Source organism: Trachurus japonicus, chromosome 14, assembly GCF_045865225.1.
Source record: "Trachurus japonicus isolate A0001 chromosome 14, Traja_1.0".
NCBI lineage: Eukaryota > Metazoa > Chordata > Actinopteri > Carangiformes > Carangidae > Trachurus > Trachurus japonicus.
Window position 1 is genome coordinate 3612498 of NC_140920.1, and position 22207 is coordinate 3634704.

At 39.0% G+C, this 22207-nt stretch overlaps 1 protein-coding gene across 1 annotated transcript in view; it reads left to right on the forward strand.

Annotated features, from left to right (window-relative positions):
* LOC146974038 (uncharacterized) overlaps positions 1-22207 on the forward strand; it is a 35152-nt gene that overhangs the window by 2108 nt on the left and 10837 nt on the right. Inside the window, exons 3-4 of the mRNA XM_085798914.1 lie at positions 208-13689; positions 14108-21823. Coding sequence (XP_085655040.1) covers positions 208-13689; positions 14108-21823 — 21198 coding nt within the window. The remainder of the gene's footprint in view (positions 1-207; positions 13690-14107; positions 21824-22207) is intronic.

Genomic DNA, 22207 nt, shown 5'->3' on the forward strand with positions numbered 1-22207 from the left:
AACTCTTACTATTGTTTCCTTTCAACATGCATGTCTTGCATCTGAACTTCACTCATTCAAATGTTTCCCTTAAATCTTTGTAAATATTGATACAAAAAAAAATACAATGCAGAGACATAACAGACAAATACTACGCTTTAGTGTTGCCTTTACATCTGTCTTTAATCTCTTTGCTAACAAAAACAGCATGTTTTTCTTTTTGTGAAGGACAAACTGACTTCCCTGAAAGCTCAGGTCAATCGATGGATGTTGACTGAAACAGTGAAAACATCTAAACTTCAAGAACCACAGAAAGAAACACACAGAAAATCTCTCAAAGATCAAACACTGGAAATTCCAACGGATGAACAAAGACCCGAAGATGAAATCACACAAGAGGCTGTGTCTTTGCAACAGACGATAACATTAGAAGGCCAGCATGAACGTGAAGAAATTAAAGAACAGGAGCAAAGGCAATTTGAGTTTTCTGCAGTAGACATTAAGGAAAGGCAGAACATTTTCTTACAGATGCAGACAGAAATTCACGAAGAAACATTAGAAGATGAAGATCAGACAGAATTGAAAATAAATGAAAGACAAAGGGTAGAATTGGAAAAGCAGATATCCAAACTCAAGCAGAGTGAAGAGGAAATCAAAGAGCAAATAAAGTATGCTGTGGAGAACATGGATGAAAAAACCCAAGAGATTAAAAGACTCTTTATCGATATAAATGATCTGCAGAGTCAGAGACCAGAGACTGAGGCTGGTTTACAAATTTTATTCAAGGAAACTGCAAATGTGACTGAATTGTTGCAAGAAACAGAGCACAGAGACAGTTTGTGGGTTATAAATGTTTTAAAAAGGGAAATGACTACATCGGAAGTCCAGGAGGAAAAGGAGGAAAGCAGCAGCACAATGAAGGAAGAAGAACATGATGAGTCTCAGTTGATGAGATCAGATGTCGAGAAGCAAAAACAAAGACAAGGGCCAACCATAGATCTACAGTCACAAACTGAGGAAATGGATGAAGGTTTTGATAAAAAGGACATAGGAAGTAGTGATATACAAAGACTTAGGGAAGAGATGTGTAGAACACAAGAAATCATGAGGTTAGTAAAAGTGGAGCTAAAACACTTACCTGAGAAATTGGGCATTGACAAAGATCACAGGGATAAAGAAAATGAAACAGATGGATTAATACAAGAGATGAAACAATTCCAAGTGTTTTTGAAAGAAGTCCAAAGTGCAATGAGAGAAAGTGAAATGCATCTGGAAGAGAAAATGAGCAACTTGAAACAAATGAAAACTGCAGCAAAAAAACAGGAAAGAGAACTGGATCAGAGGTTAGAGAGAACATTGAGAGAGAGAGACGAATTAGATATTTTAAGAATGAAAATTCAGCAACAAAGGGAAGAGATTGAGCAGAAGCAGGGGGAAATGGCAAAAGCTATGAGCACCATGGAAAAAATAGCAATGAAGACCAGAAAGAAAAGCGAGGATATACAGGTTATTATGAAGGAGACCCAAGAAAAACAAAGACAGTTAGAAAATGTAAACAATGAGATTAATTCTACAAAACATGACCTGGACACCAGTTACCTTTTAATATCCAGTGAAAGAGCCGACCTGCAAAAACTCATGAATGAAATCGGGCAGAAAAGGGATAGAGAAGATATAAAGAAAGATGACAGAGCTGAAATTGATTTAGAAAGGGAAGAAGAAATGAAAAATGAGATCAGCAGACTGAGACGGGATAAGGAGAAACTGGAGGAAGACATCATGCAGATACGGGGGGATTTAGATAAGAAGAACAGTGAAAATAAACAACTGAAAAGTGAAAAAGTGAAACAAAAGACCAAGCCAGAAGAGCTTGAGATGCTGCAACAACGGATTCAAGTAGAGAGTGAGAATGTGAAAATTGCAAGACAGCAAATTGTGGCAGAAATACATGAAATGAACTGTTTAAGGGACAATATTGAAAGACAGAAACAGGAGCTTGATGACAAAGGGCAAAGAACCAAGAGAGAAATAAGAGAAATGGAGCTGCTGAAGTCAGAACTTGAAATGAAGAGAAAGGAAGGTGAAAAGACATTTAGAAAAATCATGAGAAAAAAAGAGGAGATTGAAATGATATGGAATGAAATACAAAAAGAAAAGGACTCTCTGAGGAGAGAGAGCAAAAAGAAAAAACGGGAATTGGACCAAAGACTAGAAAAAACTTTGAGAGAGAGGGATGAGTTAGACATCTTGAGAATGAAAGTGAAACACCAGACGGAAGAGCTTACTGAGAAGAGAGAGCTGGAGAAGCATAAAGTGGAAATGGTACAACAAAGCTTAAAGGTCACACATTTCCTTACTGATCAACAAAACATGAGACAAAAGATTAATGTACATTTGGAAATAATTAGAAGGGAAATGGGAACTCTGGAAAAGGTAAACATTCACTTAGTGAAACAAAAAGAAGGACTTGAAGCATTAAAAGGCGAGACCAGGACTGTAAGAGACAACATGATCAGAATAAAATCTCGTATACAGATAGCCTATGAAAAGCTGATGATACCGGCGGAGACAGAGATGGATGGGATGGTCCTAATCAGGGACGATATCCAAACACAACAACGTGAGCTTGATATCAAACTAGCGACTGTTAAAAGAGAAAGAAGAGAGATTGAAGTGTTGAAGTCTGAGTTGGAGATGGAAAAAAGAGAAAATCAACAGATGATCCGAAAGGGGCTTAGAAAAGATCAGGAAGTTAAAAAGATGTGGGATGAGCTCAAAGAGGGAAAAGATTCCCTGAAGAGGGAGACAAGGAAGAAGAGGAAAGAGCTAGACCAGAAGCTGGAGAGGATCGTCACTGAGAGAGATGAATTAGAGATCATGAAGCTGAAGTTGCAAAGAGAAAAGGATGAGGATAGACGTGGCGCTGAGCAGTTGGCTGGAAACCAAGATCAGAAGCACTGGGATCTAATTCACACATGCAATGAAAAATGTAAGAACATGATTAAATGCTGTGAAGATTTGACTGGAGCAATTAAAGATGAAGATCAAGACATCACCACCCAGACAAATATGATCGCCCAGGCAATGAAAGGAGTGGAACGTATCAAGATGGATATCAAAAAACAGAAGGAAAATATGATTTCTGTGTTAAAGGCCATGCAGCAGAAGAAAACACATTTTTGGCAATTGGAGTTAAAAGTCGAAGACGAATCAGACGAGTCAGCCCTGAGAGAAAAGGAACTGGAAAACAAAAGGGAGTTTCTCAAAGCAAAGACATTAATCATTGAAGAAGAACAACAGGAAGAAAAGAAAGAAACAAGAGAAAGGAGAAGGGTGATTGAAACTACTGGACAAGGAATTCCTGAAAGTGACAAGAAAAATATGCAAACTCAGACAGATGAGCCACGAGGAACAAGGAAAAAAGTCCAGTACATAAAACAAGAAGAGCAAGGAGAAGATGTGAATTTAGAGGATCAATTGAAAGAAAAAATACCTTCAGATAAGCTGGAGGAAACACCTGTGTTGGAATTTGATGAACTCTATAAAAGGGACATTAAGGTGGAGGAAGACATTTTAAAGCCAGAGTTACAACATGACACCACACCAGGAAAAGAAACATTAAGTAAAAAGAAACTGAAGTATAGATTTGACTTTAGAAAAGATGGCATCCATAAAAAATCTGATCATTTAGCGGAACATGAACCACAAGAGGCAAAAACAAAACATGTCGGAACTGATGAAAAATTAGAAAAGAGTGAAGATACCACTCAACTCTTAGAAGAAGAAGGTAAGATGGTGAAGGCTGGAACTGGAGCAAGGCCGAAGCTAAAGCAAGAAAAGTTGGATCTAGAAAGAGTGAAAGAAAGGATGAAGAGAGAAAGGCAGGAATTAGAGCTTTTAAGATCTGATATTCTGAGAGAAAATGATTTGTTAGAAAAAGAGAAACAAGATATCAAAGAACAAAAAGAAAAACTGGAAGCCACAAAGACTGAACTGCAAGAGAAGGAAAAACATGCAGAAAGTCTGCTGGATGAGATAAACAGAGAGAAGACCATCCTTACAGATCTGACCCTTCAGGTAAAGAGAGAACGAGATGAACTTGAGAATGAGGTGAAGATGATCATATTAAGACAAAAAGAACAGGAACTAAAGGAAGGCGATTATAAAAGAAGAATACAGCAACTGGAAACTAGAGAAAATATTGTGCAAACAGAAAAAGAAGAACTGGGGCTTTTGAGGACAGATCTCAAAAATAAGAAAGGTGAGTTTGAAGCTGCCATGAACAGCATTAGTGAGGAGAGAGAACACCTGAGTCAGATGAAGAGTGGTGTTGAAAAAGACAGACAAATGCTTTTGAATGAAAGGGAAGAAATTGAAGGCGAGAGAGCTGAATTGAAAACAGAACAAGACAAATTCATAAATAAGATGAAATCCATTAAACCTCTGAGAGAAAAACTTCAAAAGCTGGATGAAAGGATGAGGAAGGATATAAAAAACAAAATCATACAACTAGAAGAGAAGAAAGAAGATGTACTGAAACAGATCAGTATTTTGGAGCAGAAAGTTGAGCCACTCGAGATATTAAAAACAAAGAAGAAAGATTTGAGGAGTATATTGTCGGAATCTGTCATTGACAAAAAGGGAATGGAAACTCGTTTGACCCAAGATGGTTTGTTGGAAAAGACAGAGCTAATGAAACTAAATGCAGAGTTGGAGCAAAAGAGAGAGGCTCTGAATAGAGGTAATGAGATAATGAACAAAGAAAGACAGGACCTGGACCTGATGAGGGCCGACATCCTAAAACAAACTGACATGTTAGAACAAGAGAAACAAGATATCAAAGAACAAAAAGAAAAGCTGGAAGTCACAAAGACTGAGCTACAAGAGAAGAAAGAATGTACAGACAGTCTGTTGGATGAGATAAAGAGAGAGAAGATCACAATTAAAGACCTGTCGCTGCAGGTGCAGAGAGAACGAAATGAACTTGAGAATACAAGAATCAAGAACGAGATCATTTTAAAGCAACAAGAACATGAACCCCAGCGTGACACCATCAGAAGACAAAAACAAGAACTGGAAAGCAGTGAGAAGAGTGTATTTACAGAAAGACAAGAAGCCGCCATGACCATGAGTGGAGAGAGTGTACGTGTCAGTCCGATGGAGGTCAGTCTTGTCATGGACAGAGAACAACTTGAGAATGAGAAAGATGAAATGAAAGCTGAACTGTCTGAGATGAAAATGAGAGAGGAGCAGTTCATGAGTAAAATATTATCCTTAGAAACTCTCAGAGGTAAACTCAAAGAGTTAAATGAAAAGACATGGGGGGACATAACAAACAAAATACAGAAATTAGACAAGAACACTGAGGATGTGCAGAAGTTATGCCTTTTATTGGATCAAAAACTTTCAAACTTTGAGGAGGTGATATCCCAGATCCCAGTTTACACTGACCTGATACAAACTGAGAAAAATAATCTGATATGTATACTATCAGAGATGTCAATGAAGCCAGAAGTGATGGACAGTCAAATGAAGCAGAGTCTTGAAATCGAGAAACAAAATCTTGAAAAACAGAGGGCCAAGCTGAAGTATGACATGGAAGCTCTGGATAGAACCAATGAGATGGTGAAGAAAGAGAGTCGAGAGATGGATCTGATGAAGGCTAACATTCTGAAACAAGCTGACTTGCTAGAACAAGAGAAACAAGATATTAAAGAGCAAAAACAAATGTTGGAAGTCACAAAGACTGAGCTACAAGAGAAGAAAGAGCATGCAGGCAGTCTGTTGGATGAGATAAACAGAGAGAAGATCACAATTAAAGATCTAACCCTTCAGGTACAGAGAGACAGAAACAACCTTGAGAATGCCATTAACAAGATTACTTTAAAACAACAAGAACAGGCACTGCAGGATGACACCATCAGAAGGCTAAAACAAGAACTGGAAAGCAGTGAGAAGAGTGTGCTGACAGAAAGACAAGAAGTGGAACTTTTGAGGGAGAATCTCAACAGAATGCAGGAAGAGGTTGAAGCTGCCATGAACATCAACAGAGAGAGAGAACATGTCAATCAGATGAAGACTGAAATTGACAGAGAGAAAGACTTGCTTTTGAATGAAAAGAACGAATTGGAAAGGGAGAGGTCTCAGCTGGTAATGAGAGAACAAGAAGTAATGGATAAAATGAGCTTCATAGAAACTGTGAGAGTAGATCTAGACAAAGCCAGTGAGACCTTGAACAAAGAGAGACAGGAGTCAGATCTGATGAGGTCTGACTTCCTGAAACAAGTTGGCATGTTAGAACAAGAGAAACAGGATATCAAAGAACAAAAAGAAAAGCTGGAAGTCACAAAGACTGATCTACAAGAGAAGAAAGAACATGCCAACAGCCTGTTGGATGAGATAAACAGAGAGAAGATCACAATTAAAGAACTGACTCTTCAGGTACAAAGAGACAGAAACAACCTTGAGAATGCCATTAACAAGATTGCTTTAAAACAACAAGAACAAGAACTCCAGGATGACACCATCAGAAGGCTAAAACAAGAACTGGAAAGCAGTGAGAAGAGTGTGGTGACAGAAAGAAAAGAAATTGACAGAGAGAGATACATGCTTTCGAATGAAAAGAGTTCATTGGAAATGGAGAAGTCTGAGCTGATAACAAGAGAACATGAAGTCATGGATAAAATGCAAATCATAGCGAGTTTGAGAGTAAAACTTCAACAACTGAATAAAAGAATGAGTGACAACATGACAGAGAGTATGGAGCATTTACAACGAAAGAGTGAAGATATTCAAATAATGTACACTTCATTGGAAAAACAGCTCACAGAACTCGATGGACAGAAAGAAAACATAGCTTGTTACACTGAGCTATTAGAGAAAGAGAAGGAAGGTTTGACAAGTATAATGTCAGACATGGTCATCCAGAAACAGGACATTGAAAACATTTGGAAGCAAAGGTTTACAAGTGAGAAACTCCATCTTGACAAACGTGAGGAACTGCTGAAGGAAGAAAAAGAAGACATGCTTAGAGCTGATGAGATGATGACCAAGGAGAGACAAGACCTGGATATGATGAGGTCTGACATCATGGAACAAGTTGACTTGTTAGAACAAGAGAAACAGGATATCAAAGAGCAAAAGGAAAAACTGGAAATCATAAAGACAGAGGTTCAAGAGAAGAAAGAACATGCAGACAGTCTGTTGGATGAGATAAAAAGAGAGAAGACCCACATTAAAAACCTCACTGTTCAGATACAGAGAGAACAAGATAAACTTGAGAGTGTGATTAACACCATTGCTTTGAAGCTCAAAGAAGAAAACTTAAAGGAGAATGAAAACAAAAGACACAACCAGGAACTGCTAACTCTTAAGAGCATTGTACTTGCAGAAAGAGAAGGATTGGAAGACTTGAAGAAATATCTCAACATGACGAAAAGCAAGCTCATGCCTGCTTTAAACAGCATTATTGAAAAGAAAAAGGAATTAAGTCAGATGAAGATTAGTCTTGAGGAAGAAGTTGAAATAACCAGGAACAACATCATGGAAGAGAGAGAATGTCTCAATCAGATGAAGGTCAGTCTTGACTTTGACAGAGAACAACTTGAGAAAGATAAAGATAAAGTAAAAGCTGAATTATCTGAGATAAATGTAAGAGAAGATCACTTAAAAAGTAGAACACTATGCTTGGAAACTCTCAAAGGTAAACTCAAAGAGCTGATTGAAAGGAAATGGGGAGACATGGGAAACAAAATAGAGAAATTACACCAAAACAGTGGTGATGTGCAGAAATTACACCTTGTCTTAGATCAAAAACTCACTGATTTTGAGCAAGCAGCATCCCAGATCCCAGTTTATACTAACCTGATACGAAGTGAGAAAAATGATCTGCTTTCAGAGATGGTAATGAAACAAGAAGTCATGGACAATCAGTTAATGCAACAGCTTGAAATTGAAAAACAAAATCTTGACAAACAGAAGGTCAAGCTAATGACAGACATGGAGGATCTGAATAGAGCCAGGGAGTTGATGAACATTGAGAGAAAGGACTTGGATTTGATTAGATCTGACTTCCTGAAACAAGTTGGCATGTTAGAACAAGAGAAACAAGATATCAAAGAACAAAAAGAAAAGCTGGAAGTCACAAAGACTGATCTACAAGAGAAGAAAGAGCATGCAGACAGTCTGTTGGATGAGATAAACAGAGAGAAGATCACAATTAAAGATCTGACCCTTCAGGTACAGAGATACAGAACCAACCTTGAGAATGCCATTAACAAGATTGCCTTAAAACAACAAGAACAAGAACTCCAGGATGACACCATCAGAAGGCTCAAACAAAAACTGGAAAGCAGTGAGAAGAGTGTGGTGACAGAAAGACAAGAAGTGGAACTTTTGAGGGAGAATCTCAATAAAATGAAGGAAGAGGTTGAAGCTGCCATGAACAACATCAACACGGAGAGAGAATATGTCAATCAGATGAAGACTGAGATTGACAAAGAGAAAGACTTGCTTATGAGTGAAAAGAATGAATTGGAAAGGGAGAGGTCTCAGCTGGTAATGAGAGAACATCAAGTCATGGATAAGATGAGCTTCATAGAAACCGTGAGAGTAGATCTCGACAAAGACAGTGAGTACTTGAAAAAAGAGAGACGGGAGTCAACTCTGATGAGGTCTGACTTCCTGAAACAAGTTGGCATGTTAGAACAAGCAAAACAAGATATCAAAGAACAAAAAGAAAATCTTGAAGTCACAAAGACTGATCTACAAGAGACGAAAGAGCTTGCAGACAGTCTGTTGGATGAGATAAACAGAGAGAAGATCACAATTAAAGATCTGACCCTTCAGGTACAAAGAGACAGAACCAACCTTGAGAATGCCATTAACAAGATTGCTTCAAAACAACAAGAACAAGAACTCCAGGATGACACCATCAGAAGGCTAAAACAAGAACCGGAAAGCAGTGAGAAGAGTGTGGTGACAGAAAGACAAGAAGTGGAACTTTTGAGGGAGAATCTCAATAAAATGAAGGAAGAGGTTGAAGCTGCCATGAACAACATTAACAGAGAGAGAGAATATGTCAATCAGATGAAGACTGAGATTGACAAAGAGAAAGACTTGCTTATGAGTGAAAAGAATGAACTGGAAAGGGAGAGGTCTCAGCTGGTAATGAGAGAACATCAAGTCATGGATAAGATGAGCTTCATAGAAACCGTGAGAGTAGATCTCGACAAAGCCAGTGAGTACTTGAAAAAAGAGAGACGGGAGTCAACTCTGATGAGGTCTGACTTCTTGAAACAAGTTGGCATGTTAGAACAAGAGAAACAAGATATCAAAGAACAAAAAGAAAAGCTGGAAGACACAAAGACTGATCTACAAGAGAAGAAAGAGCATGCCGACAGTCTGTTGGATGAGATAAACAGAGAGAAGATCACAATTAAAGATCTGACGCTTCAGGTACAAAGAGACAGAACCAACCTTGAGGATGCCATTAACAAGATTGCCTTAAAAGAACAAGAACAAGAACTCCAGGAGGACACAATCAAAAGGCTAAAACAAGAAGTGGAAAGCAGTGAGAAGAGTGTGGTGATAGAAAGACAAGAACTGGAACATCTGAGGGAGAATCTCAACAGAATGCAGGAAGAAGTTGAAGCTGGCATGAACAACATCAACAGAGAGAGAGAACATGTCAATCAAATGAAGACTGAGATTGACAGAGAGAAAGACTTGCTTATGAGTGAAAAGAACGAATTGGAAAGGGAGAGGTCTCAGCTGGTCATGAGAGAACATCAAGTCATGGATAAAATGAGCTTCATAGAAACCGTGAGAGTAGATCTCGACAAAGACAGTGAGTACTTGAAAAAAGAGAGACGGGAGTCAACTCTGATGAGGTCTGACTTCCTGAAACAAGTTGGCATGTTAGAACAAGAGAAACAAGATATCAAAGAACAAAAAGAAAATCTGGAAGTCACAAAGACTGAGCTACAAGAGAAGAAAGAGCATGCAGACAGTCTGTTGGATGAGATAAACAGAGAGAAGATCATAATTAAAGAGCTGGCCCTTCAGGTACAAAGAGACAGAACCAACCTTGAGAATGCCATTAACGAGATTGCTTTAAAACAACAAGAACAAGAACTCCAGGATGACACAATCAAAAGGCTAAAACAAAAACTGGAAAGCAGTGAGAAGAGTGTGGTGATAGAAAGACAAGAACTGGAACATCTGAGGGAGAATCTCAATAAAATGAAGGAAGAGGTTGAAGCTGCCATGAACAACATCAACACAGAGAGAGAATATGTCAATCAGATGAAGACTGAGATTGACAAAGAGAAAGACTTGCTTATGAGTGAAAAGAATGAACTGGAAAGGGAGAGGTCTCAGCTGGTAATGAGAGAACATCAAGTCATGGATAAGATGAGCTTCATAGAAACCGTGAGAGTAGATCTCGACAAAGCCAGTGAGTACTTGAAAAAAGAGAGACGGGAGTCAACTCTGATGAGGTCTGACTTCTTGAAACAAGTTGGCATGTTAGAACAAGAGAAACATGATATCAAAGAACAAAAAGAAAAGCTGGAAGACACAAAGACTGAGCTACAAGAGAAGAAAGAGCATGCAGACAGTCTGTTGGATGAGATAAACAGAGAGAAGATCACAATTAAAGATCTGACGCTTCAGGTACAAAGAGACAGAACCAACCTTGAGAATGCCATTAACAAGATTGCTTTAAAACAACAAGAACAAGAACAAGAACTCCAGGATGAAACAATCAAAAGGCTAAAACAAGAACTGGAAAGCAGTGAGAAGAGTGTGGTAATAGAAAGACAAGAAGTGGAACGTCTGAGGGAGAATCTCAACAGAATGCAGGAAGAAGTTGAAGCTGCCATGAACAACATCAACAGAGAGAGAGAACATATCAGTCAGATGAAGACTGAAATTGACAAGGAGAAAGACTTGCTCTTGAATGAAAAGAACGAATTGGAAAGGGAGAGGTCTCAGCTGGTAATGAGAGAACGTCAAGTCATGGATAAAATGAGTTTCATAGAAACTGTGAGAGTAGATCTAGACAAAGCCAGTGAGTACTTGAAAAAAGAGAGACGGGAGTCAAGTCTGATGAGGTCTGACTTCCTGAAACAAGTTGGCATGTTAGAACAAGAGAAACAAGATATCAAAGAACAAAGAGGAAAGCTGGAAGTCACAAAGACTGATCTTCAAGAGAAGAAAGAGCGGGCAGACAGTCTGTTGGATGAGATAAACAGAGAGAAGATCACAATTAAAGAGCTGGCCCTTCAGGTACAAAGAGACAGAACCAACCTTGAGAGTGCCATTAACAAGATTGCTTTAAAACAACAAGAACAAGAACTCCAGGATGACACCATCAGAAGTACAAAACAAGAACCGGAAAGCAGTGAGAAGAGTGTGGTGACAGAAAGACAAGAAGTGGAACTTTTGAGGGAGAATCTCAATAAAATGAAGGAAGAGGTTGAAGCTGCCATGAACAACATTAACAGAGAGAGAGAATATGTCAATCAGATGAAGACTGAGATTGACAAAGAGAAAGACTTGCTTATGAGTGAAAAGGACGAATTGGAAAGGGAGAGGTCTCAGCTGGTAATGAGAGAACGTCAAGTCATGGATAAAATGAGCTTCATAGAAACTGTGAGAGTAGATCTCGACAAAGACAGTGAGTACTTGAAAAAAGAGAGACGGGAGTCAACTCTGATGAGGTCTGACTTCCTGAAACAAGTTGGCATGTTAGAACAAGAGAAACATGATATCAAAGAGCAAAAAGAAAAGCTGGAAGTCACAAAGACTGAGCTACAAGAGAAGAAAGAGCTTGCAGACAGTCTGTTGGATGAGATAAACAGAGAGAAGATCATAATTAAAGAGCTGGCCTTTCAGGTACAAAGAGACAGAACCAACCTTGAGAATGCCATTAACAAGATTGCTTTAAAACAACAAGAACAAGAACAAGAACTCCAGGATGAAACAATCAAAAGGCTAAAACAAGAACTGGAAAGCAGTGAGAAGAGTGTGGTAATAGAAAGACAAGAAGTGGAACGTCTGAGGGAGAATCTCAACAGAATGCAGGAAGAAGTTGAAGCTGCCATGAACAACATCAACAGAGAGAGAGAACATATCAGTCAGATGAAGACTGAAATTGACAAGGAGAAAGACTTGCTCTTGAATGAAAAGAACGAATTGGAAAGGGAGAGGTCTCAGCTGGTAATGAGAGAACGTCAAGTCATGGATAAAATGAGCTTCATAGAAACCGTGAGAGTAGATCTAGACAAAGACAGTGAGTACTTGAAAAAAGAGAGACGGGAGTCAAGTCTGATGAGGTCTGACTTCCTGAAACAAGTTGGCATGTTAGAACAAGAGAAACAAGATATCAAAGAGCAAAAAGAAAAGCTGGAAGTCACAAAGACTGAGCTACAAGAGAAGAAAGAGCTTGCAGACAGTCTGTTGGATGAGATAAACAGAGAGAAGATCATAATTAAAGAGCTGGCCCTTCAGGTACAAAGAGACAGAACCAACCTTGAGAATGGCATTAACAAGATTGCTTTAAAACAACAAGAACAAGAACAAGAACTCCAGGATGAAACAATCAAAAGGCTAAAACAAGAGCTGGAAAGCAGTGAGCAGAGTGTGGTAATAGAAAGACAAGAAGTGGAACGTCTGAGGGAGAATCTCAACAGAATGCAGGAAGAAGTTGAAGCTGCCATGAACAACATCAACAGAGAGAGAGAACATATCAGTCAGATGAAGACTGAAATTGACAAGGAGAAAGACTTGCTCTTGAATGAAAAGAACGAATTGGAAAGGGAGAGGTCTCAGCTGGTAATGAGAGAACGTCAAGTCATGGATAAAATGAGTTTCATAGAAACTGTGAGAGTAGATCTAGACAAAGCCAGTGAGTACTTGAAAAAAGAGAGACGGGAGTCAAGTCTGATGAGGTCTGACTTCCTGAAACAAGTTGGCATGTTAGAACAAGAGAAACAAGATATCAAAGAACAAAGAGGAAAGCTGGAAGTCACAAAGACTGATCTTCAAGAGAAGAAAGAGCAGGCAGACAGTCTGTTGGATGAGATAAACAGAGAGAAGATCACAATTAAGGATCTGGCCCTTCAGGTACAAAGAGACAGAACCAACCTTGAGAATGCCATTAACAAGATTGCTTTAAAACAACAAGAACAAGAACTCCAGGATGACACCAGCAGAAGGCAAAAACAAGAACTGGAAAGCAATGAGAAGAGTGTGGTGACAGAAAGACAAGAAGTGGAACTTTTGAGGGAGAATCTCAATAAAATGAAGGAAGAGGTTGAAGCTGCCATGAACAACATAAATGGAGAGAGAGAACATGTCAATCAGATGAAGGTCAGTCTTGACATGGATAGAGAACAACTAGAGAACGAAAGAGACAAAGTGAAAACTGAACTGTCTGAGATAAAAATGAGAGAAGATCAGTTACAAAGAGACAGAGACAACCTTGAGAATGCCATTAACAAGATTGCTTTAAAACAACAAGAACAAGAACTCCAGGATGACACAATCAAAAGGCTAAAACAAGAACTGGAAAGCAGTGAGAAGAGTGTGGTGACAGAAAGACAAGAAGTTGAATGTCTGAGGGAGAATCTAAATAAAATGAATGAAAAGGTTGAGGCCACTATGAACAACATAAATGGAGAGAGAGAACATGTCAATCAGATGAAGGTCAGTCTTGACATGGATAGAGAACAACTAGAGAACGAAAGAGACAAAGTGAAAGGGAGAGGTCTGAGATAAAAATGAGAGAAGATCAGTTACAAAGAGACAGAGACAACCATGAGAATGCCATTAATGAGATAGCTTTGAAACAACAAGAACAAGCACTCCAGGATGACACCATCAGAAGGCTAAAACAAGAACTGGAAAGCAGTGAGAAAAGTGTGGTGATAGAAAAACAAGAAGTGGAACTTCTGAGGGAGAATCTCAACAAGATGAAGGAAGAAGTTAAAGCCAACAGGCACGACATAAATGGAGAGAGAGAACATGTCAATCAGATGAAGGTCCGTCTTGACATGGATAGAGAACAACTAGAGAACGAAAGAGACAAAGTGAAAGCTGAACTGTCTGAGATAAAATGAATCAGTTGCAAAGAGACAGAACCAACCTTGAGAATGCCATGAACAAGATTGCTTTAAAACAACAAGAACAAGAACTCCAGGATGACACCAGCAGAAGAACTGGAAAACAAGAACTGGAACTTCTGAGGGAGAATCTCAACAAGATGAAGGAAGAAGTTGAAACCGACAGGAACAACATAAATGGAGAGAGAGAACATGTCAATCAGATGAAGGTCAGTCTTGACATGGATAGAGAACAACTTGGGAACGAAAGAGACAAAGTGAAAGCTGAACTGTCTGAGATGAAAATGAGAGAAGAGCAGTTACAAAGAGACAGAACCAACCTTGAGAATGCCATTAATGAGATAGCTTTGAAACAACAAGAACAAGAACTCCAGGATGAGACCATCAGAAGGCTAAAACAAGAACTGGAAAGCAATGAGAAGAGTGTGATGACAGAAAAACAAGAAGTGGAACTTCTGAGGGAGAATCTCAATAAAATGAAGGAAGAGGTTGAGGCCACCATGAACAACATAAATGGAGAAAGAGAACATGTCAATCAGATGAAGACAGAAATCGACAAAGAGAGAGACTTGCTTTTGAGTGAAAAGAACACGCTGCAAAGGGAGAGGTCTCAGCTGGTAATGAGAGAACATCAAGTCATGGATAAAATGAGCCTCATAGAAACCGTGAGAGTAGATCTAGACAAAGCCAGTGAGAACTTGAACAAAGAGAGACGAGAATCGGATCTGATGAGGTCTGACTTCCTCAACCAAGTTGGCATGTTAGAACAAGAGAAACAAGATATCAAAGCACAAAAAGAAAAACTGGAAGCCACAAAGACTGATCTTCAAAAGAAGAAAGAGCAGGCAGACAGTCTGTTGGATGAGATAAACAGAGAGAAGATCACAATTGAAGATCTGACCCTTCAGGTACAAAAAGACAGAAACAACCTTGAGAATGCCATTAATGAGATTGCGTTAAAACAACAAGAACAAGCACTCCAGGATGACACCATCAGAAGGCTAAAACAAGAACTGGAAAGCAGTGAGAAAAGTGTGGTGATAGAAAAACAAGAAGTGGAACTTCTGAGGGAGAATCTCAACAAGATGAAGGAAGAAGTTAAAGCCAACAGGCACGACATAAGTGGAGAGAGAGAACATGTCAATCAGATGAAGGTCCGTCTTGACATGGATAGAGAACAACTAGAGAACGAAAGAGACAAAGTGAAAGCTGAACTGTCTGAAATAAAAATGAGACAAGATCAGTTACAAAGAGACAGAGACAACCTTGAGAATGCCATTAACAAGATTGCTTTAAAACAACAAGAACAAGAACTCCAGGATGACACAATCAAAAGGCTAAAACAAGAACTGGAAAGCAATGAGAAGAGTGTGGTGATAGAAAGACAAGAACTGGAACTTATGAGGGAGAATCTAAATAAAATGAATGAAAAGGTTGAGGCCACTATGAACAACAAAAATGGAGAGAGAGAACATGTCAATCAGATGAAGGTCAGTCTTGACATGGATAGAGAACAACTTGAGAACGAAAGAGACAAAGTGAAAACTGAACTGTCTGAGATAAAAATGAGAGAAGATCAGTTACAGAGAGACAGAGACAACCTTGAGAATGCCATTAACAAGATTGCTTTAAAACAACAAGAACAAGAACTCCAGGATGACACAATCAAAAGGCTAAAACAAGAACTGGAAAGCAGTGAGAAGAGTGTGGTGATAGAAAGACAAGAACTGGAACATATGAGGGAGAATCTCAATAAAATGAAGGAGGAAGTTGAGGCCACCATGAACAACATAAATGGAGAGAGAGAAAATGTCAATCAGATGAAGGTCAGTCTTGACATGGATAGAGAACAACTAGAGAATGAAAGAGACAAAGTGAAAGCTGAACTGTCTGAGATAAAAATGAGAGAAGATCAGTTACAAAGAGACAGAGACAACCTTGAGAATGCCATTAATGAGATAGCTTTGAAACAACACGAACAAGCACTCCAGGATGACACCATCAGAAGGCTAAAACAAGAACTGGAAAGCAGTGAGAAGAGTGTGGTGATAGAAAGACAAGAACTGGAACTTCTGAGGGAGAATCTCAACAAGATGAAGGAAGAAGTTGAAGCCGACAGGAACAACATAAATGGAGAGAGAGAACATGTCAATCAGATGAAGGTCAGTCTTGACATGGATAGAGAACAACTAGAGAACGAAAGAGACAAAGTGAAAGCTGAATTGTCTGAGATAAAAATGAGAGAAGATCAGTTACAAAGAGACAGAGACAACCTTGAGAATGCCATTAATGAGACTGCTTTGAAACAACAAGAACAAGAACTCCAGGATGACACCATTAGAAGGCTAAAACAAGAACTGGAAAGCAATGAGAAGAGTGTGGTGATAGAAAAACAAGAAGTGGAACTTCTGAGGGAGAATCTCAATAAAATGAAGGAAGAGGTTGAGGCCACCATGAACAACATAAATGGAGAAAGAGGACATGTCAATCAGATGAAGACAGAAATCGACAAAGAGAGAGACTTGCTTTTGAGTGAAAAGAATGAACTGGCAAGGGAGAGGTCTCAGCTGGTAATGAGAGAACATCAAGTCATGGATAAAATGAGTTTCCTAGAAACTGTGAGAGTAGATCTAGACAAAGCCAGTGAGACCTTGAATAAAGAAAGACGAGAGTTGGATCTGATGAGGTCAGACTTCCTCAAACAAGTTGGCATGTTAGAACAAGAGAAACAAGATATCAAAGAACAAAAAGAAAAGCTGGAAGCCACAAAGACTGATCTTCAAGAGAAGAAAGAGCAGGCAGACAGTCTGTTGGGTGAGATAAACAGAGAGAAGGTCACAATTGAAGATCTGACCCTTCAGGTACAAAAAGACAGAAACAACCTTGAGAATGCCATTAATGAGATTGCTTTAAAACAACAAGAACAAGCACTCCAGGATGACACCATCAGAAGGCTAAAACAAGAACTGGAAAGCAATGAGAAGAGTGTGGTGACAGAAAAACAAGAACTGGAACTTCTGAGGGAGAATCTCAATAAAATGAAGGAAGAGGTTGAGGCCACCATGAACAACATAAATGGAGAGAGAGAAAATGTCAATCAGATGAAGGTCAGTCTTGACATGGATAGAGAACAACTAGAGAACGAAAGAGACAAAGTGAAAGCTGAACTGTCTGAGATAAAAATGAGAGAAGATCAGTTACAAAGAGACAGAGACAACCTTGAGAATGCCATTAACAAGATTGCTTTAAAACAACAAGAACAAGAACTCCAGGATGACACAATCAAAAGGCTAAAACAAGAACTGGAAAGCAATGAGAAGAGTGTGGTGATAGAAAGACAAGAACTGGAACTTATGAGGGAGAATCTAAATAAAATGAATGAAAAGGTTGAGGCCACCATGAACAACATAAATGGAGAGAGAGAACATGTCAATCAGATGAAGGTCAGTCTTGACATGGATAGAGAACAACTTGAGAACGAAAGAGACAAAGTGAAAACTGAACTGTCTGAGATAAAAATGAGAGAAGATCAGTTACAGAGAGACAGAGACAACCTTGAGAATGCCATTAACAAGATTGCTTTCAAACAACAAGAACAAGCACTCCAGGATGACACAATCAAAAGGCTAAAACAAGAACTGGAAAGCAATGAGAAGAGTGTGGTGATAGAAAGACAAGAACTGGAACTTATGAGGGAGAATCTAAATAAAATGAATGAAAAGGTTGAGGCCACCATGAACAACATAAATGGAGAGAGAGAACATGTCAATCAGATGAAGGTCAGTCTTGACATGGATAGAGAACAACTTGAGAACGAAAGAGACAAAGTGAAAACTGAACTGTCTGAGATAAAAATGAGAGAAGATCAGTTACAGAGAGACAGAGACAACCTTGAGAATGCCATTAACAAGATTGCTTTCAAACAACAAGAACAAGCACTCCAGGATGACACAATCAAAAGGCTAAAACAAGAACTGGAAAGCAATGAGAAGAGTGTGGTGACAGAAAGACAAGAACTGGAACATATGAGGGAGAATCTCAATAAAATGAAGGAGGAAGTTGACGCCACCATGAACAACATAAATGGAGAGAGAGAAAATGTCAATCAGATGAAGGTCAGTCTTGACATGGATAGAGAACAACTAGAGAATGAAAGAGACAAAGTGAAAGCTGAACTGTCTGAGATAAAAATAAGAGAAGATCAGTTACAAAGAGACAGAGACAACCATGAGAATGCCATTAATGAGATAGCTTTGAAACAACAAGAACAAGCACTCCAGGATGACACCATCAGAAGGCTAAAACAAGAACTGGAAAGCAATGAGAAGAGTGTGGTGATAGAAAGACAAGAACTGGAACTTCTGAGGGAGAATCTCAACAAGAAGAAGGAAGAAGTTGAAGCCGACAGGAACAACATAAATGGAGAGAGAGAACATGTCAATCAGATGAAGGTCAGTCTTGACATGGATAGAGAACAACTAGAGAACGAAAGAGACAAAGTGAAAGCTGAATTGTCTGAGATAAAAATGAGAGAAGATCAGTTACAAAGAGACAGAGACAACCTTGAGAATGCCATTAACAAGATTGCTTTAAAACAACAAGAACAAGAACTCCAGGATGACACAATCAAAAGGCTAAAACAAGAACTGGAAAGCAGTGAGAAGAGTGTGGTGATAGAAAGACAAGAACTGGAACTTATGAGGGAGAATCTCAATAAAATGAAGGAGGAAGTTGAGGCCACCATGAACAACATAAATGTAGAGAGAGAACATGTCAATCAGATGAAGACTGAAATCGACAAAGAGAGAGACTTGCTTTTGAATGAAAAGAATGAACTGGCAAGGGAGAGGTCTCAGCTGGTAATGAGAGAACATCAAGTCATGGATAAAATGAGCCTCATAGAAACCGTGAGAGTAGATCTCGACAAAGCCAGTGAGACTCTGAATAAAGAAAGACGAGAGTTGGATCTGATGAGGTCTGACGTCCTCAAACAAGTTGGCATGTTAGAACAAGAGAAACAAGATATCAAAGAACAAAAAGAAAAGCTGGAAGTCACAAAGACTGAGCTACAAGAGAAGAAAGAGCATGCAGACAATCTGTTGGATGAGATAAACAGAGAGAAGATCACAATTAAAGATCTGACCCTTCAGGTACAAAGAGACAGAAACAACCTTGAGAATGCCATTAATGAGATAGCTTTGAAACAACAAGAACAAGCACTCCAGGATGACACCATCAGAAGGTTAAAACAAGAACTGGAAAGCAATGAGAAGAGTGTGGTGATAGAAAGACAAGAACTGGAACTTCTGAGGGAGAATCTCAATAAAATGAAGGAAGAGGTTGAGGCCACCATGAACAACATAAATGGAGAGAGAGAAAATGTCAATCAGATGAAGGTCAGTCTTGACATGGATAGAGAACAACTAGAGAATGAAAGAGACAAAGTGAAAGCTGAACTGTCTGAGATGAAAATAAGAGAAGATCAGTTACAAAGAGACAGAGACAACCTTGAGAATGCCATTAATGAGATAGCTTTGAAACAACAAGAACAAGCACTCCAGTATGACACCATCAGAAGGCTAAAAAGGGAACTGGAAAGCAGTGAGAAGAGTGTGGTGATAGAAAGACAAGAACTGGAACTTCTGAGGGAGAATCTCAACAAGATGAAGGAAGAAGTTAAAGCCAACAGGCACAACATAAATGGAGAGAGAGAACATGTCAATCAGATGAAGGTCCGTCTTGACATGGATAGAGAACAACTAGAGAACGAAAGAGACAAAGTGAAAGCTGAACTGTCTGAGATAAAAATGAGAGAAGATCAGTTACAAAGAGACAGAGACAACCTTGAGAATGCCATTAATGAGATAGCTTTGAAACAACAAGAACAAGCACTCCAGGATGACACCATCAGAAGGCTAAAACAAGAACTGGAAAGCAATGAGAAGAGTGTGGTGATAGAAAGACAAGAACTGGAACTTCTGAGGGAGAATCTCAACAAGAAGAAGGAAGACGTTGAAGCCGACAGGAACAACATAAATGGAGAGAGAGAACATGTCAATCAGATGAAGGTCAGTCTTGACCTGGATAGAAAACAACTGGAGAACGAAAGAGACAAAGTGAAAGCTGAACTGTCTGAGATAAAAATAAGAGAAGATCAGTTACAAAGAGACAGAGACAACCTTGAGGATGCCATTAATGAGACTGCTTTGAAACAACAAGAACAAGAACTCCAGGATGACACCATCAGAAGGCTAAAACAAGAACTGGAAAGCAATGAGAAGAGTGTGGTGATAGAAAAACAAGAACTGGAACATATGAGGGAGAATCTCAATAAAATGAAGGAGGAAGTTGAGGCCACCATGAACAACTTAAATGGAGAGAGAGAAAATGTCAATCAGATGAAGGTCAGTCTTGACATGGATAGAGAACAACTAGAGAATGAAAGAGACAAAGTGAAAGCTGAACTGTCTGAGATAAAAATACGAGAAGATCAGTTACAAAGAGACAGAGACAACCATGAGAATGCCATTAATGAGATAGCTTTGAAACAACAAGAACAAGCACTCCAGGATGACACCATCAGAAGGCTAAAACAAGAACTGGAAAGCAATGAGAAGAGTGTGGTGATAGAAAGACAAGAACTGGAACTTCTGAGGGAGAATCTCAACAAGATGAAGGAAGAAGTTAAAGCCGACAGGAATAACATAAATGGAGAGAGAGAACATGTCAATCAGATGAAAGTCAGTCTTGACATGGATAGAGAACAACTAGAGAACGAAAGAGACAAAGTGAAAGCTGAACTGTCTGAGATAAAAATGAGAGAAGATCAGTTACAGAGAGATAGAGACAACCTTGAGAATGCCATTAACAAGATTGCTTTAAAACAACAAGAACAAGAACTCCTGGATGACACAATCAAAAGGCTAAAACAAGAACTGGAAAGCAGTGAGAAGAGTGTGGTGATAGAAAGACAAGAACTGGAACTTATGAGGGAGAATCTCAATAAAATGAAGGAGGAAGTTGAGGCCACCATGAACAACATAAATGTAGAGAGAGAACATGTCAATCAGATGAAGACTGAAATCGACAAAGAGAGAGACTTGCTTTTGAATGAAAAGAATGAACTGGCAAGGGAGAGGTCTCAGCTGGTAATGAGAGAACATCAAGTCATGGATAAAATGAGTTTCCTAGAAACTGTGAGAGTAGATCTAGACAAAGCCAGTGAGACCTTGAATAAAGAAAGACGAGAGTTGGATCTGATGAGGTCAGACTTCCTCAAACAAGTTGGCATGTTAGAACAAGAGAAACAAGATATCAAAGAACAAAAAGAAAAGCTGGAAGCCACAAAGACTGATCTTCAAGAGAAGAAAGAGCAGGCAGACAGTCTGTTGGGTGAGATAAACAGAGAGAAGGTCACAATTGAAGATCTGACCCTTCAGGTACAAAAAGACAGAAACAACCTTGAGAATGCCATTAATGAGATTGCTTTAAAACAACAAGAACAAGCACTCCAGGATGACACCATCAGAAGGCTAAAACAAAAACTGGAAAGCAATGAGAAGAGTGTGGTGACAGAAAAACAAGAACTGGAACTTCTGAGGGAGAATCTCAATAAAATGAAGGAAGAGGTTGAGGCCACCATGAACAACATAAATGGAGAGAGAGAAAATGTCAATCAGATGAGTACTGAAATCGACAAAGAGAGAGACAACTTTCGAGTGAAAAGAATGAACTGAAAGGGAGAGGTCTGAGATGGTAATAAGAGAAGATCAGTTACAAAGAGACAGAGATAAAATGAGAATGCCAGAATGAGATAGCTTTGAAACAACAAGAACAAGCACTCCAGTATGACACCATCAGAAGGCTAAAAAGGGAACTGGAAAGCAGTGAGAAGAGTGTGGTGATAGAAAGACAAGAACTGGAACTTCTGAGGGAGAATCTCAACAAGATGAAGGAAGAAGTTAAAGCCAACAGGCACGACATAAATGGAGAGAGAGAACATGTCAATCAGATGAAGGTCCGTCTTGACATGGATAGAGAACAACTAGAGAACGAAAGAGACAAAGTGAAAGCTGAACTGTCTGAGATAAAAATGAGAGAAG